Source organism: Diuraphis noxia, unplaced genomic scaffold (assembly GCF_037042655.1).
Source record: "Diuraphis noxia isolate RWA-SAM2 unplaced genomic scaffold, SU_Dnox_SAM2 contig0002, whole genome shotgun sequence".
NCBI lineage: Eukaryota > Metazoa > Arthropoda > Insecta > Hemiptera > Aphididae > Diuraphis > Diuraphis noxia.
Window position 1 is genome coordinate 33,407,537 of NW_028301712.1, and position 23,579 is coordinate 33,431,115.

Here is a 23,579-nt window from a genome sequence, read left to right on the forward strand (position 1 = left end):
TACTCCTATATTATAGCACTATATTAATTTATAGTTTTTCATTTATTTATTGGCTAAGTTGGGTTATTCTTATATAGTTAAAAATTAATTTTAGATTTTGGCTTATTGTGAAGTTAATATGCTCAAAAACTACAGGACTGTTTTTAATAAAAGTTATATCAATAGATTTGATGAAAATTGGAGAATATTTATAAGCTTATAGTTTATTTTTTTTCAACCCCTATGTATTGTTTACGGGCAGCTCACTCATAAATTTTTGTTTGTTTATTTAAATATTTGCCATTGGGTACATATTATATTATTATTATAACTAGTAGAATTATGGAATATACATTGTTTCACAAATATATTATATATCTATAGAAAAAAATTTTAATATGGGCAATGTCGGGCACCGGACAAGATAGTTAATTTAAATTCTAAAATGTAAACCTAAAGTTACAATATAATACATTTTAGATTATTTTGAATAAAGAAACATGATATCAAACAACTATTTAATTAAATTTAAAACAAATTTTAGTTTATTAGTTGATTAAAAAAAAAAAAAAAAATACAAAAAAAATATGTTTTCAAATAAAATTGATTTTTTTTTAAAACCTAATAATTATAAACAAATTATTTGAGTATAGTCAGATCTTATATAGGATTAGAAATCTATAAAATATCAAAGTAGGTAACTAATATATTTTTAAAACTTAGAAGTTATACAGCTAAAGATATTTCCAAACATAGAAAAATAAAATCACATCACAGTTTTAGGATTACATTGCATACCATTTGAATAATTTTTTGTTTAAGGTAAATTAACTATAATAAATATAACATAATATGTTATGCTCCAAAATCCTAAAAACTAAAGTATTTTAAAAAACAAAATCAAAACGCTAAATACCAGAACTAACTTCCTAACCTAAATTGTATTTTAAATAAATTTTAACCTCACTAACTATAGTAACTAATGATTGATTATGAATTAATATTAATAACAATGAAAAAAACATTTCTATCACAAAATTTAAATTACATTTTTTTGTAAGAATAAAAAATTATTATACATCCTGTAAAAATACAGTCTTAAATTCTATAGGCGCTTAGGTAATGCAAAATGTGAAATTGGAATAAATCATGCTATAGAACCAATAATTGGATATTATCAGGTATTAATAATTTATACCCGTATCAGGTAACCTTTTTGTTAAAAGGTATATGCACCATATAATAGAATATACATTATACAAGAGTATTGGACAGTATTGTTACTTATTCTCGAGTAGTTATGTTGGAGTACACAGAGTTCACTTGTTGAGTGCATCGAATAAATGTGGCACGTTTAGGCAACTCTTTTAATGTATGTGCTCCTGTATAGGTACACGCTGAACGAAGTCCACCGAGTATATCAAGAATAGTATCATTTACATCACCTCTGTATGGCACTTCAACAGCTTTTCCTTCAGCAGCTCTAAAATAATCAATTTATTTAAATTAATAATTAAATCTATGACATATAATAATAATTAAAGACCGGATTTTGCATAAAATGCATGTTGTAATCTACAACATCATATACATGTAGTAAATGAGCGTCCACACTCCACAAATCATTACTTGATTGATTAAATATCAAAATTTTATACTGCATATTTTTGCATATTTAAACAAAAAACATAGATTATAGGTCCTACTTTACTTATATCACTAATGTATCATCTACTATTTAATTTTAATAAAATATTTTTTTACAATGTATCAATGATTAAAATTTTAAATACAATTTAACAAATTAAATTTTTGTATTGCATATCTGTTATATTAATATATTATACATCTTAATTTTTATTTATGAAAATTTTAATAAAATTTATAAATAATTATCACAGCAAAATTAATATAAAATTGAAACTTTATTTTGCATGTTTTGCTTTTCTTGCATATTTAGACTAATTTTAGTGTATGTTTGCATGTATATTTTACAATTTAAAATGCATATAAATCCGGTCTTTAATGATAATAATAATAACAACATACCTGTACTCTGCCTTACCACCAGCATGTTTTTTCATAGCTGTTAGCGAACTCATACCATAAAATAATTTACACTTAGTGCCATTTGGTTTAATGGTTAATTCGCCTCCATTTTGATCATGTCCAGCTAGCATTCCACCAAGCATAACAAAATCAGCTCCAGCACCAAATGCCTTAGCAACATCTCCAGGACAAACACATCCACCATCCTGTAATATTTAAGTATTTTAGATTAAAATTATACTTTTAACAATTCAACACTATTTTAATTTTTGAGAATTGTCAACAAAATAAAATTAATATTATGGAAATTGTAATCTTACTCACAGAAATAATATGCCCTTCTAGACCATGAGCAGCATCAGCACATTCAATAACCGTACTTAACTGAGGATAACCCACACCTGTCTTAATACGTGTGGTACATACTGATCCTGGGCCAATACCAACTTTAATAATATCAGCACCAGACAAGATTAATTCTTCAACCATTTCACCAGTAACCACATTGCCGGCCTAAAAATAATTATTCATTAGTTACACTGTATATTAAATATCATTAAAATTTAAAATAATTTATTATATAAACAATAAAAATATAATTTAATCTGTAATGTGGCGGTGGATTTGGCTCATCTTACCCGAATCTATGTTGTGGATACATCCGTTAATCTCTATAACTGGAAGTTCCAAGTATGGCAAAAAACATGTATTATACAACCTATATAATTATTATATCTATATCTATTATATCTAATGTTAATTTTTGGCACATGGAAAAAAGTGGATTAATGAGAAACACTTGAGAGGGCGCCACACCCGCATGTGTTGTCTCCGTCTTACAAGTGCGTAACATAGCATAAACTGTTTCACGCGGGAAAAAACTGAGAAAGCTATAATAGTTATAACTAAGAAACGAAATTTTCACCACATAAAAAGGAGAATTTTGTCTGTGCAATATCGTTTTTATTTTTTCGATATCACTTATACAAAAAAAATTCTTATTGTTTCATAATACATTAACTTTGTGTTTTTTAAGCATGAATAATTTTTTTTGTAGTTCTGATATCGAAAAAATAATAATGATATTTTTACACAGACAAAATTCTCCTTTTTATGTGATGAAAATTTCATTTCTTAATTAAAACTGTAGCTTTCTCAGTTCTTTCCTGCACGAAACAGTTTTTGCCATGTTACGCGCTAGTAAGACGGAGACAACACAATATACGAGTGTAGTATCCTCTCAAGCTAAAACTTTATTAGGTACCTACTTCCTTAATAATTACTATATTAGTATATTACTACAGGGTCCGTCAGAACAAACGCATGTTTTTCAAAATAATGTTATGCTCAAAGTGGTTTCAGTCAAAAATGTTTTATTATATCAAAAAATGCATACGCATATGCAATTTTTTTATATGTAACAAAATTTAGGTTTTGAAAATAATGTCAGACACGTGGCGCTCTTGAGCCATACGAAGAAAGGATACAGGCACTCGTGAAACGATCATATCGCATTGATCAGCATCTGTCCCGAAACTTTTCTCATCACTTGAGTGATCTCGTCTTTCAATTCATCAAGGGTTCGTAGTTTGTATTGGTAGACATAAGACATAAGTCAGGGGAGCAAGGGGGCCATAGAATGTCCACAAAACGCGAAATGAACCATATGTCTATGACATTATTTTCAAAACCTAAATTTTGTTACACATAAAAAACTGCATATGCGTATGCATTTTTTGATATAATAAAACATTTTTTACTGAAATTACTTTAAGCGTAGCATTATTTTAAAAGCGCGCGTTTGTTCTGACGGATCCTGTATATAACTATGTGTGACAATGATGAGTACCTACTTGTTTGTTATCCCCCGCCAGTACACCGTATAAAATTTATCTCCCCGCCACAACGCCACTCATGTTTGGTATCGCCCCGCCATAAAGTTATCGTGTTTAGCTCGTGATAGATGATCTATTTCGGGGAATATTTTAGGATATAACTAGATTTTGCGAGACATTTTATTTCATATTAATACCATATTAGTAGGTTTATATATATATATTTTTTAATTTATAATTATAATACATTTTTAAATTTTTAAAATTGTTTATTTTAATATCTTATAATATATTTTATTTATGGCGGGGGGATAACAAACAAGTAGGTACCCAATTATGTTCAAAAATACTTACAATTATTGTATGTCCTGGATATGCTGTACGCGTTTTCCGAACAATATCTACAAATTGTTGAGTATAACCATTAGCCACATCAAGGCAGATAAAACATAAATCCGGTACGGCTTCTAATATATTTTTGAGTTTTTCAAATTCATGGTCATTTATACCACAAGTTACAGCTATGTGCGGTAAAATATCTTTATGGTTGTTAGCAAACTCTAACCATTCAGCAGGTTCGTAGTACTTGTGAACTGTAGTGAATATCCCATGCTAAACAAATTATATCAAAAAATATGTTATTTATAAGATAAATTATATGTATAAACATTGTAGTGCTCATTCATATAATATTTAAGATTTAACATAATATATAAGTTAAGTAGATACGATAAAAATTTTTTTGGACATTTTATTAAAAGTTTGCCCATTTTGCCAGTAAGTGTATAAAAAATCAATAGGTATAAAAAAAATTGTTCAAGGTAAACTAAATTGACTTAAATGTATAGAACACACAATGGATGGAGAACGATGATGAGTGATGACACATTGATATTTTTGAAATTTATCAAACAATTGTTGAAACTTGGAAGAATTACAAACAGTTAGAGATATTACATATTTGAATACCCTTTAGTAGGATAAAACTATACTGACCAGTGAATTTATAAGTTTAGTACAATAGGTTTACCTCTAACACTTTATTTTCAATGGTATTACTTTTATGTAAATAACAATATATTAACTGTGTTTTAGTAGAAGCCATACAGGTTAAATGAATAAAAACGATCATATATTATATTAATTAATTAGTTAATTAATACGAAAATATGGACCATACTTTTAAATTATTTTTTTAAAGCTCAGCTTCTTTTAAAATTTATTTATGATCAAGAAAACATGAAAATGCGTTTAAATATTAATACTGCATTGGTATTTTCCTAGATATCACACAGGCTTTTGACTGAGTTTGGCACCCTGGCCTTCTATTTAAATTAAAATTCTTCTTGCCTGCACCGTACTACCTACTAATAAAATCTTATCTAAACCAACAAACTTTTGTCACAAAAGTCAACGGCACCTTATCCAACTCTCAAATAGTAACTGCTGGTGTTCCCTAAGGCAGTGACTTAGCTCCCTTCCTATTCAACGTCTTTACCAGTGACCTACCTCTAAACGAAAACAAACTATACTTGATACGTTCACGGATGACACTGCTATTCTTGCTACTGACAAAGATCCCGTCCAAGCAGCCCTAAAAATCCAAAACTACCTAACTGTGCTAAACACCTGGTTTCACGACTGGAAAATCCAAGTTAATCCATTAAAATCCTCTCAAATTACCTTCACACTTTGTTCCTTAGAATGACCCGCAACCTTTATTGGCAATACTCAAATTCCATCTTCTATGCAAACTAATTATTTAAGTTTAATTTTTGACAAACGCCTCACATGGGGTCCCCACACGTAAAGCTCTCATTTCAAGACTTCGCCTTATTAGACCCTTATAAGGTTAGGGCTATAGTCCACTCAAAGCTCTTATTAAAAACCAAAAGAACAATATACATGGATCTTTTAAGACCCATTTGGTACTATGGCATACAACTTTGGGGATCAGCCAAACCCTCAAATACTAGAACTATTCAGGCATTTCAGTCTATTTGTCTACGTGTAATATCAGGCACCCCTTGGTATATTAGTATATTGCCAATGAATCACTTCATATAGACATCTGCATTCCAACCTTAAACAGCCTTGATAAAATCACCCACAAAAAAACACATAAAACATTCAGTACTCACTCTAATCCTATAATCATACAACTTTCATCCATATCAAATTCCAGGTAATCCACCCAGGTGTCTGAAAAGGAACTGGTGTACTATCTCTTTAATTCACTTTCCGCGGGGTGCCGCCACTGGTCGACTTCCCCTTCCTGCCAATCAATCACCATCTCATTTAGGTACTTATTGTATAACTTGTTAATACAGATTGTAAATATTATGTTTCGTCAAATAAAAAAAAAAAGTATAAATACTGCAGATTGTTCTGAAAATATTTACGTACCTACTGTTATAACAATTTCATTTTTAGTTAATTTTACTAAAATAATTTAATAAATGTACATTAAATTTAAGCGAATTTTCACATATAAAATAGCTTAAATAATATGATAAAAAATTAGTTATTAATTATTAAGAAGGTATAAACCAATACCACGGTCTGCAACCCCAAATTGTACGTTATAAATAGCTTAATATTAATTTTAAATATCATGAAACAATTTCATTATGTATAGGTTCGATAAATATTAATAATAAACATAAAATGACATACTTTAATAAACTAGCAAAAAGTGTCAAGTCCCGACGATTATTTTTTTATTACTTAATTTTTATTTCCACAATCTGTTACATAAATTTTGAACAATAAGTGAAATTGATAATTATGGCGTGAAGGGCGGATTAAAAATACCTTCCAGTGAAGGCTTACAGTTGAAGAACAAAAAAAAAAAAGAAAAGAAAAAATGTTAAACAACAATGTTAGAAGATATTAGAAGAGGAAAGATTAGGAATAGGAATAACAAAAGTAGATATAAAAAGAAGAACAAAGGGTATTAGATTGGTTTAGACTAATAGGTCCCTACACCACCGCCTTTTCAACCTAAATAAGTACTAACTAAAGATTCCATTTGTTACCACACACCAAAATCAAATTTGAAGATTGCAGTATTTCTACTACATACTCTCAAAGTTTATGACAGACAGACATACAAATACAATCACATTATATCGTTACGTTAAGAATCTAAATTATAGTTATTTTAAATATGTAATATTAATGTTCTGTTCTTTCATTCTAAGAATAGAAGTATAGATATAAATTTATTAACCTACGTGTCAGCTATAGGCCTGGACCTATAGACACGTGTAGCCGCGTAGGGTCACTTGTAAAACAAGAAAAGAACATTTTAGAGGAATGAATAGATTAAATTATGTAATATTTTGTAGAAAACTGCAATACACTAGTATTAAAGCTCGTTATATTATAAAAGTAATATTGAACAGTCATTAGATCAAAATTATCTTTTTTCCGCGCCGTATTTTTGCAGTCGATCACGTGCGTAATTTAATATATTATATTATTCGTTATTAAAAATAAAGAAGAAATATATACTATTTTAAATAATAATAATACCGATATTATGATAACGATTAAAAACAAACACATGCCACTTCATAGTACCTACATCAAAAGAAAGAATGTAGATACCACGTATATTCAACAATCACGTGATACATAATATTATTGCCATCTGCTGGCATTGAATAGATTATAGATAAACTATCTAAATTCTAAACACAATGGTTGAATTAAATTTTTATCTTGCATTGTAGGCCCTATATTTTTTAAAACAACCTGAACAGTTAACAAAATTATTGAATATGTACATGTTAATTTGTTACAATAATAAATAAATATAACATATAAAAATCAATGATGAGTTTGAAATTGCTCTACCCGAAGATAATTAATTATTAATAACTATAATCATTTATTTATTTTAATGAAACGCATAAAGAAAACCCGAATCGTTTATAATAAAGCTCAAATACAAATAGTATACTGTAATAATAATTCCAAACTATATCAGCCTTTTGATAAATTTTAATTACGTTGTAATTATTTAACAACCATAGGATATAGATATTTTAAATTGGACTCAACGATTATTCATTAGTCATTACATATTGGCATATTGCTTTTTTGTGTCAAATTGATGTAACATGAATAACAACTTGCATGGTACAATAATATATATATATAGATATACTAATACACAATGTATTACATATATAATAATATAATATCTTCAAGAAAATAATCAACTAACATATTAAAGGCAACTTCAAGTACCGACAAAAAATATTTAGATTTCATAGGAAAAATTACATAATACGCAAAAGCACTCTTTTGTCTATATTCAGATACCTACTCTAAACGTATAAACCGTAACAGTTGTGTACCAAGCTTTTAAGCTATATGTTTTTTTATTGCATGCAATGTAGCCAATGTAGGTACCTAGGTACTAAAATGAAACACTGAAACTGGCAACTGCAATTATAGTTCCATGCAAATCGTTAACATAAAATAACGATTTTCAGCAAAGTCGTTGTCAAAACGATGTAACTATCATGGCTCACGATTCACATTAGTAAGTTATAAACTTATAACTTTATAACTTTTCAGATTAACAAGTATAAGGTGCATACTATTTCAGAATTAATTTAGAATTTACATATTTTATTTCAATTGCCTGACATTTAAAATTGAATGATATAAGCAACAATTTTTTTAGTTTTAATTAAGACGTATTTGTTTACGTTATTACGTCTTATAAAATTGCGGTCTTCGATTTACTTACAATAATTGTATTGTATTCTTATATTGTTTAATTTCAAATAACTTTAATTTAAAAACATATTTTTTTACAGTTACCTACCTCTTTATTAAACATCTCATTTCACATATAGTAATAATATAAATCTATAACCAGTGCCTATTTCCTGGTATATACCTACTATATAGTCTATAAACACGTACTTACAGAATTAATTTTTTAGGATCGGCAAATCTCTAATACCAAGGTTACTAATATTATAAGATAGACAATATAGTTAACTAATTAGTTAGGTATAACATAAATAAGTTTGTATTGAAAAAGAAATGTTTGTTAAAAAAAAAAAAATCTAGGTAAGTAGCCAAGTAGGTATAAATATTCTATATTAGGTGATTTTTTCTTTCAATAATAATAATGCAAAAGTATTAAAAAATATATTTTTAAAAGGCAGCAGTTGGTTCAGTGGTTACAGCGGCACTGTATACAACTAAAATATAATGGGTCTTAAGACTTTCATTGAATTTTATAATTTATAATTATTATGTGAACAATACATATATATACCTAAAAAAAAATAAAATTAAATACTTGAAATTAGTTAAAAGTAATGGTTATAATATAATTTATTGCATCAATAAAATTTTAAGATGTAGGTATTTTAACATGGTAACTGCTCATTGTGTCGAGCTGTTAAAGCAAGCACAAAGCTAAAAAACATATTACTATGCTAATTTAATATTAATTTGTTGATAATAACTAATAGATTATTATTTTATCTTTGTAATTAGCCAGAAGTGATAACTTTTTAGTTGACTTAACCTTGTAACAATAATCAATGTAGTTTGAGCCACAATGTCTTTAAAAATTTTAATGTATAGGAGAGCTGATCAATTATGATAGATAATTATAAGCTGGACTTCAATTATTAATATTTTTTATAGAAGGTACAAAGTTTTGAAGTGAAAATTGTGATTAATGTACCAATTGATAAACCTACCAATTGCCATTACTATTTTACTAATACGTACCTAATAAAAGATCATGAAAAGGTCCAATGTACCATTTAATTACAATTTAAATGCTTTAATAATTGTGTATAATAGAACTAATCACAATAAATAGTATTCTTTCCACTACTACTTTAATAAAAATACTATTTGATACACAAATTTCAAAATCAAAATAATTTTACATAATAAACACTTTAGTTTATTGAAAATTATTATGATTGTATGTGACATCATAATGAAATTTTTATTTATTTGTGTATGTAAATAATGATTATTTAACTATTTTCATTTAAGATTTCTTTATGTGTATATATATATGAATAGTCATGTAACAACCTATAAATTATTTTTCGAAACTAGTAAAATGATTTATGAATTGTACACAATTTAAATGTATATAAGTGAAAAATCAAGTAAGATGTTTGAAAAAAACATTTGAAAAAAATATAGGTAGGCACATTACATTTTACTTAGGAAAATATTATTTTACAATCAAACTTTGAAGAAGTTAAACTAAATTTTAAGCATTTTATGACCTGTGATGAGTAATGGTTTACCTAGCCAAAAATTTACCAATTTAATCAAAAATTGTATTGAATCATGATTTTGTTATATACTGTAAAAGTTAAGAACATAATATAGGTGTTTAATTATTAATTAATATCTACAGTATAAGTATGCACATTTATTTTAACTTGACATGTAGAATATTTCATAGATAGGATTAAAAAAAAATAATATTATTTTTTACATTTATAAACATAAATGCAAATCGGTAATTAATACCCTATATACCCTATATAATCCTATTTGGCCTATTTAATGAAAAATGAAAACATTTCAAACAGAAAATACTTGAAAACTATTTTATTTTTGTAAAACAAAAAATTATCTAGAATTCAATAACTGTTTATAATTTTTTTGCAACCAAACAAAGAGTAACAGCAATATTTGAATAAAATTGTATAATTTATATTTTTTGTTAAGTTGCCAATAAAACATATGATAATCCTTGCTAACTCTAGCTTAATCTATTTATAAACTTAAATGTAAGAGGTGTTTTAAAATATCATCATTATTATTATTATGACAGAAGGATAAAAAAATAAGTAGGTCAAAGACGTAGATAGTTAGATTTTAGTAATTACTAAAAATGTAATTACCTTTCTAAAATACCAATGATGGTCATTATGTAAAAGTGATATAATTTTATATTTACTTTAACATGAATATTGTATCCAATAGATCATGAAACAAATAGACAAATAGTAAAACAAAAAAGAAAACTGTAAAAATAATTTGTTATAGGTTTAATAAATCTGTAGTTAAGAAAATAGAAAAAATACAAACAATAAAATTATAAAAATCCTTAAAATTACCCAATGGAATTTAAATAGCTATAAAAAAATAGGTATATCTATGAATAAAAAAGAATATTATAACAAATTGATGAAAGACAATAAATAAGTAGGGTAAATGTAAAACTTGTGTTTTTTGATATAAATAGTTCAATAATTTAAGAATAGATATAGATAATTATGTTTATGACCAAGAGAAGCAACACGTCATTATTGTTTAAATGCTTACTTTTCCGAGGGCAGCTGCCATTTCGAATGTTCCGACAGTGTCCATATTGGATGCCATCATAGGTATGCCTTCATATGTGCGCTTGGAGTTACGAAACGTAATACGTCGGAACAAGTCTACCTACAACAGAAAATCAAATTGTAGTGTTTTTCACGAATGAATTTTTTTTTTTTTTTGTATAGGGATTTTGTGTGCACCACTCACTTGAGCCCGGGTCTTCAGCGTGCTCCTTTTCGGCCTGAGAAGCACATCTTTGAAGTCTAACTTCACCTCATTGATTATGTTCGGCATTTTTTCAACGGACGAGTTCTAGGAGTTGTATGTACGGAATACACCAGCCGGCGATTCGATATAACTGTCGAGAAGGTGGCACAAACACGACTGGCGTGCCACCGGTCGCTGAAAATACACTTGTCACTAACGAATAGCGGACTGCCGAAGTGCCGACCGCGATATTGTGGTACTGCCTGGCGACTAGCGATTGTCTGAGTCTGACTGTCTGAGACCGGCGCCCGATGCACGCTTGTCGGTCGTCAGGGCTGGGCAGAGGTGGGGATGCGAATACTATGATTTATGACTCACCCCGTTGCTAAGCTAGTCGTTGCGCTTTCGTGGTATCGACGTCGCTTCTTAATTTTTAAGCATTGAGCGATAAATATTGACAATTATTGACAATAATTATCCGTATGACTCACATATAATAATATAATAATTACCCAATACCTATTATGTTTTTTAATTAATATATTATGCTATAATTTATAATATTGATATTATTATCGCATAGAAAACGCCGCCGTTACCATACGACACGCCCTCTCGGTACTCGGTAGTCACCGCGACCCCTAAAAAACGATTCCGCTACAATTGGAGTCCTGAAACATCGATGTCCGAGACCCACGATTTTAAATTTAAAAGCTAACGCAGTACCGCAACAAGGTGCCGTTTAGCTTAATTTTGATTTTTAAGATATAACTTTTTCCGTGCAATAAAATATGCTAAATCTAGCTAAATCGGTCGACAGTCTTTGTAATAGTAGCAGGTATCTACTTAATACCTCCTAAATATATATTATACTGACGTAGGTGTCTATCTATCGATAAACTTTACGCTTTCAAGTTTCCTGCGGCCTGCAATCGCCACCCTCTTGATAAGAAACTCGTATTATTTTTGTTATTAGGTAATATTATATTTATTTATAATTGATACCTCAGTCCTCAGTACCTGTCAATTGTCATATTATTATTTATATTAATATTTGATACGACAAAAATTATAATATTTAGTACAATAGAGATTTAAGTACCCATAGGCGTGCGCAGACATTTGGTTCCGGGGGTGCATAGTATAAATTAGGACCCACGATAATTTTGAAAGCCATTATAGGTACATCAAAATTTATATGTATATATATAAAATGCACTAAAAATAATTTTATTTTATTTTATACATTGTAATAAAATAAATATTACATCAAAATATTCTATAAAATTCGACAATATTATCAGCGAACTGAGTAAACCATTTATAGCTTATTAATAACTATAAAAAAAATATTATATATAATGTTATAGAACACATGATTCTGTTCGAAGGGAATTCTTATTTTTCGTAAAAATAAAAGCATATTAATACTGTTTTATAATACTTGAAAATTTCAAGGTTTAAAATTTACACTTAAGTAATAATAATTATTATTATAGGGCCCTTGCTGTTTTGTGTGAAGAGTCCGGGGGTGCCCAGGCACCCCCGGCACCCCCTGAGCGCACGCCTATGTAAGTACCTATACTACCTATATAGCTATTACGAGCTACCTAACCAGTAGGTTACTTGATTGATGGTTGAATATACTTTTATTAGAACGCTCAATACAATAATATGTACTATGATATTACCTATTAATTATAATATACACCTGTTACCATTTACTAATGTTATTTCTACTATTCTACTGAATTTGTATCTACTAAGCCACTAAGGTATATTCGTATATTAGGTTTATTAATAATAGGAATTAACAACACTAACTATTTAACTATATTGTTGTGATAGAAAACCGGTATTTTTTTCAATAATAATGATAATGTATTATTCCATATTCTATGCAATTTTCTTCACATTCTCTTTTACATGATTCTACGACAGTATAGTATAGTACCTATAGTATAATTGTCACAATGTCACATTTAACGATTTAAAGTTGAGTAAATAACAAGTCGGACAAGGACACTGTTGCTATCATTAATTGTTGTCATTACTTGCTATTATTAATTAGTAATTACTTTAACTAGTTTAACTAGTTTAACCTAACCTAACCTATCTAAATAGTATATAACATTATCGATATAGTTCAAGACGTATTTCTAATTTCTATTATTAAGTTCGAGCATTGTAGTTTCAGTACTCAACGTTAAAAAATTATGGTTAAATCAAATATTATAAAAAAAGTATTATGATAATAATGTAAAAATATTCCATGAAAGCTAAATTATTGATTTTACTTATGTAATTGTTAAAACCAAAATTTAGTGACTATTAAAACGTATAAGCCAAATAAAAAGGGAAAGTATTTAGGTAACCACTGTGCTGTAGATTTAAGGTGGTGTCAAGTGTACCTCAACTACCTCGTCATTAAGTTAATGGCTGGTAATGTACTTATATGATATATGAATATATGATACATTTGAATTCAATGATAAATCATTGCGTAGGTACGATAAGGGCGACATTTGGGGGATAGCAGGGTGTGCACAACTTAAAATTATTATCAATTGGCCCACCATTAATACTCTAATGCACCGTTATAATTGATATAATTTCTATAATAAAAATACTAATATCTATTTCTTCAAATGAAAGATTTTTTACATCCCTCAAAAGAGTAAAACATATTTATGAACCACCATGGGCGACGAAAGATTAAATGATCTAACGATTATAGCAGTAGAGAAGGAAGAAGCAAGTATAATTTTGATTTAAAAGAGACTGTAAATGTTTTTGCACACATTAAACCCATCAATATCCGCTTATTTAAATTTTAAAATAATTAATATTTTGGAATTAAAGAGTATTTCATTATTCATTAAAGGTTGATATTTGCTTTTTTTTTTCAAATAATTGTGAAATGGCTCATTGATTTATTTACTATTAATTCTTTGAATCGATACCTAATTAAAAGTTGGATATATATATATATATATATATATTAATGACCTAGTGATAATATAATATCAAAATTGTCCTGCCTCAAAGTTCGAATACTTGAAAAAAACTGAAATGACTAGTCTGGTCGAAGACAATCTGTCAGCTAATATTACCAAATACCTAGGTATATTTTATGATGTATTAATATTACTATTTAAGTAATTTATCAGCTGTAGATTGAATTAACTTTTGATAAAAAGTTGAATTTGAATCATTAAGTTATATAAATATAAAATAAAATATGATAACATGATACTTTTATGTTTTAAGTGTTAAATTCCTACGAAAAATAACTAACACTGTTATTCTTTGTTTAATTGACGAGTGTTATACTAATAATTTGAATATCACGATTATACAAAATTAAATAGGGAAAAATAAAAAAATGAAAATTTTCTCATACAACTATACTTTTTATTTTATGAATTTCTAACCTAGAATAGTTGTCAAATTTTCATGGTTTTGATGAATTTTGTTAGAATTCTAACTTTAAGCGCGTACCAGCTACGTCCTACCTACTATGTATTTTAGAAATTTTTTACTTGGTATATAAACAAGTTATGAGAAATAATTTTTCAAAAAAGTTTGAAATTATACGTGTTTATAAATAACTATCAATAACTATCAATAAAATACGAACATTTTTATATTTTATGGAAAATGGTTACATTAATATTATGTATAAATCTCAATATTTACGGATTTTGCCCCTTAATTTTTGAGTTTCATCAAAAAAATTACATAGATTTTGACAAAAACTTATTTTAGATAATAATTAGCGTTTAATCTTGTTTTGTCTTTCGTTGAGTTTCGTTTGTCTGTTATTTTGAAACATAATATCTATTAAGCTTTAACTTTGACGTCTCAAAACTTCTAACCAGATTAATTTTCTACCAGAAACCACACTTACGAGTTGAAAACCGATTTTTTTTTTCATATTCATTGGTAAAAAAAAACAGACACACATCATTCTATATATAAGATAGGTGTTTACAAAATTAAAATAAAATAAATAAAAACTTACCCTTGACTCATTCACAAATTGAATTCACTTGTTGTCAAGTGTCAAAGTATGAAGATTTTTCAAAGGATAGTTTGATCTCACATGCTCACTGCGACTCTAAATATTACTTCCAAGTACATTAAATTTATTTTAGAATATTATTCAAGGTTCGTACACTATGTACCTGTGTTCATTGAAAGAAAATACAGCGGTATATTCTCTCATTTGAAGGTCATTAATTCATTATATCAATTAAGTTCAACAAGTTGGTCGATGGTTATATTTATGCACATATCTATTTGGAAAAGTGAACTTCAGAGGCCAGAATTAATTTTCCCTTTGCAATCCCACTACATATAATAAAATACTACACATATAACTATCCAATCTACCTATAATTAGTGTAGATAACAAAAAAGTTAAAGGGGATAACTTTAGTTTAATATTTTTGCTTTTAAGATCAATTACTGTTATTTCCTAGATATTGCGTTGAATTATCAAAAATATTCTAGTAAATCTTGGACCTTGTCTTGTTTTGTGTATAAACAAACACTAATATTAATTAATTACAACTTAACCAAGAGTAATATTGAATGTTGATACTATACATTTCATTTAAATTATGTCAATATCTATGTTAACTATCCATTAACTAGTAAATATTAATAATATTTGTTTCCAAAATGTATTGAATAACTATTGTTAAATATTATTTTGTTATTGGTTGCAGTGGCGGACTGGACGACCGGGATACCGGGAAATTTCCAGGTGGGCCGCTGCTGGTATAAAATATATATTTATTAATATTACAATGGTGAAATAATAAATTAAAATATTATCTAATAAGTAATAAGTATGTAATATTATAAAATATTAATAAATATTAATATTAATAAATTATATATTTATAAACATAAAAACCTAGATTTCTGATTAGGTATTTTAAAATGTGGGGCTTGGCTTGTGTTCGGCCAGACCAGGCTGACAGTAGGTTACAATAATAGTAGGTCGCTGTAATGAATGGTATTAAATTTGAATTCAATGATATAATATTATTGCGTACGAAAAACGAGATTTTGAGACGGTATGTATATAATATTACTATAGGTAGGCAATAGGCATATTTTATAATATTATTGTGATTAAAGTAATTAATTTTAGTATTAGGGATTAGTATCTTCTACAGTAGGTTAAATTCATTTTTCCCCAAAAAATACATTTGAAAATGTCATTGTGTGTATAAAATACAACAATATGTCAATATATTCTTAAAAGTTTCTTATATCCACGAATAATATTTATTTTTAAATTACCACAAAATAACCAAAATCGATATTATTGGATTTAATATGTAATTTCGTCCAAATTTTTTTTTAATAATAATAAATTAATTTATTGCTAGTAGTTGATAAATGTGAACAAAGTGTATGGTTAACATATGAATTTTACTAGCTTTGCTCTATACACTGAAGTAATACCTCTTATTGTAGAGCAAGAATACTAATCTAGGTGTAATTAAAAATTTTTATTTTATTTAAAATAAAGAAATAAAAATACACAATTTTAATTTAAAATGTCTATAAGAAATAACGGTGTTTATATATATTTTAGATTTGTTGGCCATAATAAGAACAATTTATGAGAATCTATATTTTAAATTTTTAATCCTTAGTTATAAAAACTGAACATTTCATAATTTTTTAATTACAATGATTGATAATTTTCAAGATTTTGATACATTTTGTCAAAGTTCAAACTTTAAATGATTATAAAAAAAATTTGTGCCTATGCATTTTTAATATTTTTCAACCGCTATAGTAACAATATATGAGGAGCCTTTCATTACCTTTTTTACTTTGGGACAACAAATACAATTTTGTTGATATTTATAGAAAAAAAATTAAAAAAACATGAAATTTTAAATTGCCATAAACAGTTCAAAATATTTTGAAAATATTTTGGTGTAAAAAAATGCTAATATAAACATTCAGTCAAAATTGCATGTATCTATGGTCATTTGTTTTAGAATTACATCAAAAAATAAAAATAATTTTTCTTTTGTTTTTCATGGCACTTTTGAAAACTACTGGGAAAACTACCAATTAGATTCACTACTTTCCTATTAGAAAAGATAATGTTGAAAAAAATCTAAGCATTTTTACTATCCTAAAAGGTGATGACAGACACAAAAAAAAAATTAAAAAAACACACTTCATTGTAAAAATAATACATTCATCGCTCCGCTCAGAATCTAAAATAGTTATTAGGTATTATATAGACCGTTATAGCATCCACATGACGTATAAAAAATATATTATATATTTAAAAGGCTGTTAGTACCTACATTGAGGGCCTCTACAATTATGATTTTCCCGGGCTGTGTTTTTCTCCCAGTCCGCCACTGATTTGTTGTATATAAAATAGTAGCCCGAGAATAGGCTATAAGAAAAAATAAAAATATTACATATCTGATAGATTATATAATATGTTTATAGAAATCATAAGTTTAGTGCATAGGCATACAATCTAGAAACTAGTTAATTATTAATAAATATAATGAATCGTTGGGATGAAAACATGGATTAAGGAACTGTACCCATGTAACACCCTATTCGGCACATTTACCATCTTCATAAATCATCTCAAACACTTTAACCTAAGTCCTAATGTAGGTAGTAAATAAATAATTTTTAAGTTCAAAGTAATAGAATTTAATATTTAATGGTTTTATAAGAGGACTAAAATAAACCAAATTAATTATATGGAAAAATTCAAAAATACAAACTACACTTAATGTATAAAATATGAGTGCCGAAAATTAATTTTGAATTATACACCTAATTTTAACTTTGAAATAATAATAATAATAATTATAATAAAAAAACACATAAAATATACAGAATTACTAATCTCGTAGATCCTCTTCAGTTTGTTTAATTCTTAGTTGACATACCCCAGTTTTCAAGCCCTTAAAATCATTAAATAACAATTATAAAAGCTTTCAATTAAATGTTTTAAAATTACTAATAATACCATTTTCCATGTTGATAAGTGCATTTCAGAAATTATCTCTTCGTTTGCTTTAACCATATTCAGAGAAAAAGCCTGTGATTGATCAATAAATGGAGCACGGTCAGCAGCCATATGTACCAAAGCTTTTTGATCAATTTCCCATTTTGTTCTGTACAAATGTTTTAAATCTTCTGGCAGGCCTTCAATTTCCTAAACATATAAATTCATTAGCACCAATTGTCTGATATCTAATATCTAATAAATTACCTGTATTGAACCCATATTGTTTACTAATTGAGATACTAATTTCTCATCCCAAATATTACGATCATGCAAATCTCTTAATAGATACGGATTTACAACCTACAACACAAATAATTTTTTTTTAATAAAATAAATAACTTAAATTAAACAAATTAAATTACCTGAATTTCTTTTGGTTTACTTTCTCCCATTGAAATATATCTACGTTTAACATTAGTGTCTAATGGTTCAATAGAATTTACATTTCCAAAAATTGATGACTCAACTTCAGTATTTGAAGTAACTGTAACCAGAGAATTCCGTAGTCCATGTTGTGCAATTTTTGTTTTTAGACTACTCCAATCCCATAAATTAGAAGGTTTAACATTCCACAAATCAAATTGTAATAACTGCATATACCAAATCAATAAGTTCATGAACAAATATTTAATATTTAATTATAGTTGTCTTACCCCTTTACTCGTTGGACTATTTGGGTATGTTTTATATGGTCCATATTTAGTAGCTAGTTCACAACTTGCTTCTAAAGCACCATAATAAATGGTTTCATGAATTTGTATGTTAAGATCTCTAGCTTCTTTAGTATCAAAAGGATATTTCATTTTAATAAATAAATCTGCTAATCCTTGGATACCAATTCCAATAGCCAATTGATTTAACTTAAAACCGAATAGCAATTGTTCTTCCTAAAAGAAACGTATTTATTACTTGTTTAATAGAATGTTATGAAAAGTAAGGTAAATACCTTGGTAAATATAACACTATTGTTATCAATTATTTTATTCAAGTCATAAGTTATTTTTTTTGCTGTTTCTTTAAGTTTGGAAAAATCAAAATTATTTTCTGACGTTAAAAACATATCTACGGAAATTGAAGCAGTAGTACATGTAGCAACCTATAGAACAATATTTAAATTAAATTTATAAAAAAAAACATAAATATCACTTATTTAACAAATAAAATGGAAGATATTTATTAATTTATATTTTAATATATTATGCTAAAAATTAATGTATTAATTATAAAGATAAAATATAAAGGTTACTTCGTCAGATGCAGTAAATTGAACGGTATCTCCATTTCTACCAGCACATTGGATTGTTCCCAAATGAGATTCATTGCTTTTAGCGTTACATGCATCTTTAAATAACAATAATGGTAAACCAGTTTCAATCTGAGATTGAATAATTTGTGACCATAACTTCTTTGCTTCAATTTGTCTTATAATAAAACTTTTACCTTTTAACTCATACCTGAGAATAAAAAATAATCATAATTATTTAAATAAAACATTATTCAATCATTTTGTTAAATGATTACTCTTTATAAAGACGATCAAACTCTTCTCCATGAACTTCTATAAGACCAGGACAATGATCAGGACTCATAAAACTCCACATTTGGTTATTTTGTACTCTCCTCATAAATTCATCTGGTATCCACAAGGCTAGTTGACTGTTTTTTAATTTTATATCTGCAATTGTAGTCTTTCTAATTTGGTCAATAACCTTCATTATATCGGCATGCCAAAGTTCACAATAAATTGCTAAGCCCCTAATGCTCTTAGGCCTTTCTAATGTTTCTGCAAGGTGGACCATGGCATCGTATTGTTTCAACATCAGAGGAAGACCACTAGATTTTCCATTACTGCCTTTAATATAAGTGCCTGCAGCACGTATTTTGTGCACATGGACAGCGGTACTTGAATAAGGTAAAATAAATGTCGACAATCGGTTAAATGTATCATAAATACCATCAATGCTGTCTGCTATCATTGCTACTGAATAATGACTAATAAAATACAAAAATTAGTATATACATTTTTTTTTAAATAATCATTAATTTTACCTTATAACTGACACCTTTAATTTTCTAGCAGCTGGCTGCAATTGCATTACTACTGGAGAAAACATACACAACTTATGAGACAACATTTTATATGTATCAATAGCTGAGTCAATATCATCTCTATGAATACCAACAGCAACCTTCATAAACAAATGTTGAGGTCGTTCAATAGTTTGATTATCAGATTTAACTAAAAAATGTTGTGTTAAGTACTGAAAAAATAATTATATGTAATCCAATTATTAGTGTTGATAAAATTTTTGTGACAAAATATAATTTTATCTTACTTTAAATCCAAAATAGTCCAAAATATAATCATTTTCATAATTAATTGCCTCATTTAATCGATCTTTATTTTTCATGATAATTTCATAAATATCATCTGATAAACCAATATTCCAATAATCATTATTTTTATAAATATCATCAATCACATCTACAAGGAAAATAAAATAAATCTATATTAATTACTAATTAGTATACTTATTTCATAAGATTAAACGGACACCATCCTACAGCGAGTGTCCTTTCTATTTTACAAACGTACAACATAACAAATTTATATTCAAAAATTTCAATTTTGTATAATATCTTTTTGTAATAGATAGAATTCACTTATTATCAATCTTCAACTAAGGTAAGAACATTATCTGTGTTTTACGTAATATTTTTATTATATAACAAATTATATAAAATATTACTATTTAAAAATACTCATCTAGCTAATTAAAAAATATTATAAAAACGAAAAAATTAATAACTAGTTGGATAATAAGTGAATTTACTTTATTATTAAGGGTTACTAAACTTAATTGAAACTGCTGAACACAAACTTACTATGTTGTAGAGTAGTTAGAGGAATACCACATCTATAATGTATCCCTTTAATAATTTAAAAGTTTAAAATTAAATATAATCTATACGGTATAGAGAAAGACCAGAGTAGAATGCAATTTAAAATAGCAGAAGTACTTATGAGTAAGTATCAATTAGGACCTTTTAAACTAAAAAAAAAACTAGAGTTGTGAAAATTGTTAACTAGGCAATTTGTTTAGATTTTCATAATCCACATTTTTAATTGAATAATTTTTTATTAAAATAACTAGGTACTTTAAAATTATATTTGAATACCAAATATCTTATCCAAATAATGTCTCTCTTCTAAGAAGCATTAACTGATATTACTTTTTTTTTTTATTATTATTATTCTAAACTTAAGATATTCCTAGCCTAAGGCTTATATCTAGGAATATTTGATAATTTAATTAGTTTTATATGATTAATGCGAGGATTAACGTGATAATTAAAATAATTTTTATAATTACTAAAGAGTACTAACTGATATTACTAATATAAGGGTTTCTGTTCAATCTATATTTAATGATAATGCATACCACTAAATTGTTCTTTAGTTTGCTTATGTAAATTAGAAATAGCAATGCGAGCTGCTAGTTTTTCATAATCTGGATGGATAGTAGCCATAGTAATTGCCATTTCAGCAGCTGCATCGTCTAATTGAGATGTAGTGATTCCAGTATAAAGACATTTTTTAATCACGTGAATTGCAGTTGCAGCCTAAAAATATATTAAGCTTTGTAAAAAAGGTATAATCAAAGATTTTATACTTAAAAATAAATACTTTAATTACAGTTCTTTTATAAAAAACCAAATTATAATTTAATCAAAACTTTAAGATTATTGTTATTATATTATACACATTTAACTATGATAATTATACAACTGATGTACTCAGAGGTTTATTAACATATTGTCCATGAACAAATATTATATCAATAAAAATAATCGGTTGAATTTAACTCACTGGATCAATTTTTTCCAAGCCATAGCATAACTGTTTAATACGAGCAATAATTTCATCATAGTGAACACTTTCAATACTGCCATCTAAATTAATAATTAAAACCAAATTATTTAAATAACAATAACGTTAATGTTTTATTTCAGTAGGTAATAGGTATAATTTGAAAAATATGTTAACATTTGTTAATAATATAAGCAAAAAACCAATATAACAACAGCATAAACATGTAAATCAGTAGAATAAAAAAGACAATATCACAGATTATATAAAAATTAATTATTATATGTTAGAATCCCAAATAATCTGATCAACACTTCAAGAATATTTTGATTTCTTATCAACCATGTCTATAAATTTACAGTTTAATAAGCATTTACAATAATTAATAGCATAATGTGCAGACACACAGTATACTTAAAACTTAATAAACTTACAGATAATATAATACCCGTTTATTTATATAATATTCTATTGGTAGAATAGAATACAAAATGGAAATAAAATAAAATACATTAGGCTACGCAGTACATACCTCTTTTTTGAACGTACAAATGCTTCTTTAATTCAGCCATAATAATACTAAGATTGGATCAAATATTAATTTAATACAATAAATGAGTATTATTTTAAACGTCTTCAATTGAATGCTGAATAATGAACGTTTCGTTTAACAATGGCCAATGCGTGCGAATAACGTAACGACCGACAGATGCAAATCTTCAAATGGTTTGTACTTTCTATCTTCTATGCTCTTGCTCTATAGCAAATACCCTATGGTATATTATTATAGACTACTATAATAGTTTTAACACAAAATTAATACGATTTACAATGTTACAGCAATACTACCTATACTATCAGTCGGCAAACTGCATTTAAATAAACAAAAAAAAAACACAACAAGGCTGTAGTTTCGCGCCAAAATGCTATTGTCAAAACAGTGACACCAATCACCATGTTTGTAAAAAATATACGTATCGTACCATCGTCCATCGTACATTCGTACAATTAAAAAACAAAAATGTTGGCCAAGAGATTAAACTGTAAGTTTAAGTGACGGGTTCGCGACAGCCGACAAGCTTCTTAAGTTAAAACAATTGTAGGTACATGTAATTGTCATGTATACATTAATTTTTAACGAGCCAATTAGATATTTTTACGTTGAAGGTAATTTACAATTTAGGAGTGGTCGTCTTTGAACTTTTCCACGAGTGTGTCGAGTACT

General features: G+C 27.1%; 2 protein-coding genes across 2 annotated transcripts; both read right to left on the bottom strand.

The window, feature by feature from the left end:
* Positions 1-249: 249 nt before the first annotated feature.
* On the bottom strand, positions 250-11,757 carry LOC107170539 (GMP reductase 1-like). The gene is made up of 6 exons (XM_089219777.1): positions 11,406-11,757; positions 11,202-11,321; positions 4,218-4,475; positions 2,353-2,541; positions 2,029-2,234; positions 250-1,462 (listed from the first exon to the last, which is right to left on the bottom strand). The coding sequence occupies exons 1-6, from the start codon at positions 11,490-11,492 to the stop codon at positions 1,264-1,266; spliced, it is 1,059 nt and encodes a 352-aa protein (XP_089075903.1). The 5' UTR covers positions 11,493-11,757; the 3' UTR covers positions 250-1,263.
* Positions 11,758-18,095: 6,338 nt separating this feature from the next.
* On the bottom strand, positions 18,096-23,231 carry LOC107170541 (ribonucleoside-diphosphate reductase large subunit-like). The gene is made up of 13 exons (XM_015520686.2): positions 22,887-23,231; positions 22,355-22,437; positions 21,927-22,107; positions 20,820-20,968; positions 20,533-20,744; positions 20,005-20,475; positions 19,730-19,937; positions 19,430-19,579; positions 19,137-19,370; positions 18,846-19,073; positions 18,688-18,783; positions 18,442-18,630; positions 18,096-18,376 (listed from the first exon to the last, which is right to left on the bottom strand). Exons 1-13 carry the CDS (start codon positions 22,924-22,926, stop codon positions 18,314-18,316), a joined length of 2,304 nt encoding a protein of 767 aa, XP_015376172.2. The 5' UTR covers positions 22,927-23,231; the 3' UTR covers positions 18,096-18,313.
* Between the last annotated feature and the right edge of the window lie 348 nt (positions 23,232-23,579).

Coding starts and splice junctions, on each gene's coding strand:
- LOC107170541 (XM_015520686.2), bottom strand. CDS start 22,926: ATGGCTGAATTAAAGAAGCATTTGTACGTTCAAAAAAGAG. Junction 22,108..22,354: donor GCTTGGAAAAAATTGATCCA/GTGAGTTAAATT, acceptor ATATATTTTTAG/GCTGCAACTGCAATTCACGT. Junction 19,074..19,136: donor ATAGTCCAACGAGTAAAGGG/GTAAGACAACTA, acceptor TGGTATATGCAG/TTATTACAATTTGATTTGTG.
- LOC107170539 (XM_089219777.1), bottom strand. CDS start 11,492: ATGCCGAACATAATCAATGAGGTGAAGTTAGACTTCAAAGATGTGCTT. Junction 4,476..11,201: donor TGGCAGCTGCCCTCGGAAAA/GTAAGCATTTAA, acceptor TAATTTGTTTAG/CATGGGATATTCACTACAGT. Junction 2,235..2,352: donor TAGAAGGGCATATTATTTCT/GTGAGTAAGATT, acceptor TAAATATTACAG/GATGGTGGATGTGTTTGTCC.